At 35.0% G+C, this 6,170-nt stretch overlaps 1 protein-coding gene across 1 annotated transcript in view; it reads left to right on the top strand.

Annotated features, from left to right (window-relative positions):
- Positions 1-6,170, top strand: part of LOC106890047 (exocyst complex component 1) — a 56,240-nt gene that overhangs the window by 21,562 nt on the left and 28,508 nt on the right. The window contains exons 11-12 of the mRNA XM_014945615.1: positions 4,575-4,619; positions 5,770-5,933. Coding sequence (XP_014801101.1) covers positions 4,575-4,619; positions 5,770-5,933 — 209 coding nt within the window. The remainder of the gene's footprint in view (positions 1-4,574; positions 4,620-5,769; positions 5,934-6,170) is intronic.

Below are 6,170 nucleotides of genomic sequence, written 5' to 3' on the forward strand. Positions count from 1 at the left end.
TACATGGAGTGAAAAAATTAATACAGTGTTTAGATAGAAGTCAAGGGAAAATTACAGAACAAATCTTCTTTTATTGAAGTATTGTCATTTTTAAAAACTCAACTGTGGGAGATTTAAATTAGACTCTTAAAATGGCTTTGAAATAGTTGATTATTTTTTTTGGCCTTCAGCGTAAGGGAAACGGTCAATGGATGGTTGACATCTTTATGATGTAATAAAAAATTGAGAGACATATTTATCTATTATGTGTGCTAAGTAAAAAAAAAAAGAATGATCAGCAAAAAATTCTTGGGTGATCTTTGACAATAAAGTAAAATATTAGTATAACCTATGTACTAAAAATCTAGAGAAACCAGATAATCTTCAAACTTTTTTCAGTTGTTGCACATCTTTGGCAGTGTGGCAAACAAATTATTTTGGGATTGATTGAATCTTGTAGTAAGTGGGCACACAGTTTGTGCCCTGCCAAAGTTTTCTGGTCTTTTGTTTTCCTTGTAAGAATAGTAATAAAAGGAGGTCATGTACTCAGGAAGATGTGCAGAAGTGGCTTCCTGTTTGCTTTTTTTGGGGGGCATAGTAAGAGTCTGGTAAAAGAGGCTACAGAGATTGGTGTTGAATTTTCTCCATTTTAGCCTTGAATTGAATTCTATGGTGCTCTACCACTAGTAATCCTATTTATATGTACTGGATTATGTATCTTCCCTTACAGAGAAGTAGCAGTTTCTGATTGATGCTCAATGAACTCATTAGGAAAATGAACATAACCTGCTTAAGTATTGTTAATATATTTTTGTGCATGCTACATAAATTATATATATACATATGTATAGTCCAAACCAGTTTGTTATTTAGTAGAACTTATATACTTCTACACATATATAGTCCAAAACAGTTTGTTATTTAGTAGAACTTATATACTTCCTGTTTATTAAGATATATTTAACTGTAATAGAACAAAGTCAATATGTGTACCTGTTAACTAACTTTACATTTTTCTTTTAAGAATTATATGGATTATTTATCACGACTATATGAAAGGGAAATAAAAGATTTCTTTGAAGTTGCCAAGATCAAGATGACGGGCACAACCAGAGAAGGAAAAAAGTTTGGTAAGCTTCCAGGAGGTGCACATCTGGCTTTAAATCTTATTATTTGCTTATTAAATACTTGTAACAACACATAGGGCCAGTTTAATAATGGTGTAAAATTGTCTACTTTTGGCAAGGTGGAAGAAGTTGGATGAAAATTACAGTTGGTAAAACTTCTGACTTCTACAAGGCCAAAAGTAGCACAACTGAAATTTTGTGAAAATGGTCAAGATAGAAGGATAAAATATGGTATTTCTTAGCTTTTCAAATCTACACTCAGTTTTTAATAAACTACCAACCCTATTTTATTACTTGAGCTATCCCACTTTATTACTGGAACAAATTTGAAAAACCAACTCTTGTAATTAAAGGAAGCTTGGGCAGCACATGTGTGTGTTCCTTCTGCTATTACTTCTGCTTTTAAGAAGTATTGAGTGGATTTTGAAGAAGCTAGTTTTAATGCTAATTCTGCCTAAGAAAACTTGTTTATTTCACTGTGTTTTCAGTGGGATTTACCACTATAGTCTGAAACTAGAAATCGTACTTTGTTGACTTGTAGGTCTTTCCCCTTAAGACAGTACGTATTCCTTCCAGGATTAAATAGTCTAGTGTTAGTATAGCAGTGAAACTTTAAAAAAAAAAAATAAAATAACCTGAATACTTAGAAAGCGACAGTGATATAGGTCTATTTATATATTGGCTATTCTATATCTTAAAGTGCACTGTTTCAAAACTTGTTTAAAATATTTATATTTGCCACAGTTCACCGGTTTCCAAATTCTAAATTCAGAAATGATGTGTAACTTTAATTAGTAAGTTCTGTCAAGCTAATTTTGTGTCCCAAACTTATGCTTTGAAGTTTGATAAAGTAATGAAAGGGAGAGAGCAGGAGAGGGAGGGGGAGCTGGGAAGATGACTCTTGGCAAGTTGTTGGACATGGAGAGCAAGTGGTGCCATAATGTGGTGTTATTGGAGCAGTTAAATCCATAAATCTTGAAAAGCTATCTTATTACAAGAACAAAACACTTTATCCTAATACAAATTGCTTTCTAAAACATTCTAAATACTTTATCCTGGCAATTCTTCTGCGATTTGCTTTTGTGAGGAGACAGTTTTTGCAGCAGTTTCCTATTTTCTGTAAAAGTTATGGAGTGTTCAGTCCTTTTGGAGAAGAAGATCCTTCAATTCACCAGCATAAGAGCCGCACCTTGGGAAGGCTTTTGTCGTGCATTTGATTTGCATTTGTGAGGAGACAGTTTTTGCAGCAATTTCCTAATTTCTGTAAAAGTTATGTGTTCAGGCCTTTTGGAGAAGAAGATCCTTCAATTCAGCAGCATAAGAACCGCACCTTGGGAAGGCTTTTGTCGTGCATTTGTGCAAACCTCACACTTGTTTGAACTTTGCATAGAATATTCAAGGAGGAGAGTAGCAAACGTTCTTTTAACCGATTCTCTTAGTTTGATTTCTGTTGTAATACTACATTTGCACAATCTTACAAAGAGTATGTTTATGTCTTGAGTCTTGCTGGTGACTGACTGATGTGCAAAACTTGATCCAAGTGCCCAGTCCTCTGAAAATTAGTAGGAACCAGTCACAAAGCCCAAACTGGAAGCTGTATCCAGTGGGGACTCTCCTAGAATTATTAATGTTATAAATGGTAATTAAGTCATTATGTAATGATTATCAGTAGCCATATATTTGAGGCCACAAGAAAATTTGACAGTGAATTAGATCAGAAAGTCTTCAGTCCTTACTACTGATTTTCTAAAGAAGGAATGCAAATTACATATGTTTAAAAAGCTGTTTCTTATATAAGCATGATTCATTGCACCATTTAAATATCAAGTTAAGTATTTATTTTGTAACAGCTTATAACGGTGTGTAACTTCAAAGGCTTCTATGTTGAAGGTAGTGGTTGTACTATTACTAGTTGCACCTTAATTCAAAATACATCACTTCTTAATAGTGAACTTTTTTAAGGAATAGTGTAGGTACATAATGCTCCAGTTGTACTCGAACACTAAAGATGACCTGTTTCCAAGCTGTGTTGGTGTGTGTTCTTGCCTTTTTTTTGTGCTTTGGGAATAGCACTGCTATTTGAATGCCTCAAATGGGATGCTGGGAGAATTCTGGCATTCTGTGCTGGCGCAAGGTTCTTTGTCTGCATTTTTATGGCAAAAAAAGATAATCTGGGTTGTGAGCATTCACACTTGTCTTAAGTAGTCTTTTTTTTGTCCTTTTTTTTTTTCCGATTAAGCCAAGACTTTGATACTTAAATACCATAAAATCAATGTGGGAGAGAGTGCTACTACTGTCATATGTTTATATGATGTGGCTTCTCAAAAGCCACTATGGCCCCCTGATTGCCCAGGGCCTGATTTTTGCCTGTAGTTCTTCACATTCTGCAATATAATCCCACGTGTTCAGAAATTGAGGACAATGAAGAAGTGGGACCAATGCATGACACATGCATATGCCAAAAAAATCAGGCCTAAACCTTTTTATTCAAAAACTGCCAAAACCCCCAAGATCTAAAACCTAGGCTGGAATAAAATACGAGTTTGACGTTATAATTGTCAGTAGTGTTGCCTACTTGAGAACATCTGGTATTTAAGACGTGTTTGTGGCATTTGGAAGTATTTACTCATTCTATTACACTAGACTCTGCTTGCCTGCTCCATTTTGGGGGGCTTGTAGCATCCATCCTCATCAAGATCTTCTTAATACCACATACTGCTTTTAGTGTATGTATGCAAATGCCTTTTACTGGTTAGGGATTCTCTATTTACTACAGATGCCTATTTACTCTAAATTTCATATTGAAGTCCACTTGAGGAAACTGTTCTATTCTGCAAAAAACAGGAAAACTTAACACCTTGTAAATTTTTTTACTCTCTATTTGTTGTTTTCATCCTCTCTGAATTTGCAGTCATCAATTTTTGGTGCAGCATGAATACAAAAGATGTATTCTCTATGTAAACATGCTGATATGTGAAGAGCAGAAAAGGTTAACCAGTCTTTCCAGATATTAATAATTTTGCATTATTGGTGTGTGTTTTTTAAATTGAAGAGGTGGACAATATCTCTGACTCGGTACAAAATTACATAAATACATTCTAATTTCTTCATGTCTGTTATTGATATGATGATTGGTCTTGGAAACTGAGTCTTTTGCAGTATTGACTCTGACAAACAAAACCGTAACTTAATGGACTTCTCAATTTGGGAGAACTTAAATATACGTTACCAAAAAAGAAAAAAGCAAAGTTTAATACCTTGAAACTTATTTTTCCATGTAGCTTAGATACTGAATTTCTAGAATAGTACCTCTCCAACTAAATGTGTTTGCAATGTAGTTACTTGTTGCTTATAGTTCTCCGCATGTTTCTTTCCAGTTAGAGCTTAACTTGCATCTTGTGCATGGTTTGTGCAAACTGCATTTTAACTTGTCTTTGTCTTTGATGCTTGCAACCTAATCCATCCCAGCTACACTGCCTCGAAAAGAAAGTGCTGTCAAACAGGAAACCGAGAGTGAGTATAACTAGTTGCATTAGTTGGTGTTGTCGATGCATGTGTGTCAATGTAAAGATGTGGTGCTGCGTCATGGAAAAACCTACCTAACACTGAAGCATTCCGGTCAGAACGAAATAAGCATTAGCACAATCATTGTTTTTGAGAGGCAAAAACGAAGCGCGGCTAAAATGGCCCAACATAGAAGTTGAGAAGGTTTGCAGGTAAAGGCAACATCTTTTGGTTTTCCCATGCTACTACTTGATCTGAAAAATATGTTTGTACCTGAGAGCTTGTCATGGTTTTCCAACTCTTCCAGTAGGTTGAAGTAACAACTTTTATTAGATCTATAAACTTTCTTTTGTTTGTGTCCCTAGACTAGATACCAACAGAGCAGTGAAATGAAACTGGCAGGATTGCTTTAATTATTTTTTTTTTGTGTGGTTGACATACGAGAAGTTTACATGGGGATCAAATATTGACAATTTCTTGGTCTTTTTTGTTACTAGCTTTCTACAGCCTATTCCAACATTTCTGAAAATTTGCAAAAAAAAAAAAAATAAAGATATGCCCCTCACCTAGGAGAAGCCCCCACAATATTGGGAAGAAATGTCTGCATATTAATTATGACTAAAAAGAGGGGAGATCATTAGCAGTAGAGTTACTATGGGATTGTAGATCCAGCAAAACAGCTGGAGCAAACTATGTAGACAAAAGATGCTAACAGCAGAAAGGTCAAGTTCAAGATGAAAACATGCCTCTGTGTATGTAAAGCTTTTAAAATCGTTCCCTCTTGTGGATTAATTCTTCTGCTTGTGGTAACCTTTGCCCCAGGTACATTCACAAAGATCATAACTGGTCTTTGCTTCCAAGCTTTCAAGGAGAATATCTATCCCTGTAGATATTCCTCTGTTTCACAGTTTTGTTCCTTTTATACCTTTTTCCATACTTTACAATGAGGGCTTATACAGCTACATTGTACTTTGAAACTTGAAGTATTTCAGTTACTTTGTAACAAGAAAAGAATATGTTTATAGCAAAAGCATTTGCAGCTTAGACAAAAATTGAGTTGTAGGACTCTTGATCTCATACATTCTGTCATGAACCTGTTCTTCTTGACTATTTTATTCTGCCTTTGCTTCCCTCCTTCATTAGTGTCTTTATTTCACAGGTCTTCATGGAAGTTCTGGAAAACTGACTGGATCTACTTCTAGCTTAAATAAACTCTCTGTTCAGAGTTCAGGAAACCGCAGGTCTCAGTCATCCTCACTGTTGGATATGGGAAACATGTCTGCCTCTGACCTTGATGTGGCTGATAGAACAAAATTTGATAAGGTAAGGGCAAAACGTTGCATAGGATTCCTGCTTAGTTTTGTGTTTGAAGTGTCTTGCATATCCTTGTTTAGTTTAACTTGTACTGACTAAACCTTAAAACATGCCAATTTCAAATTCTGTATGCACCACACCTTTAATAAAGACAGTAGATCAGAGTATTATTCTCTGATTATAAGATTCAATTTAGTTCTTTTATATGCTTAGTGTGATCTGTGGAGAATATCAAGCATAAAAATG

This window comes from Calidris pugnax, unplaced genomic scaffold (assembly GCF_001431845.1).
Source record: "Calidris pugnax isolate Ruff unplaced genomic scaffold, ASM143184v1 scaffold58, whole genome shotgun sequence".
Classification (NCBI taxonomy): Eukaryota; Metazoa; Chordata; class Aves; order Charadriiformes; family Scolopacidae; genus Calidris; species Calidris pugnax.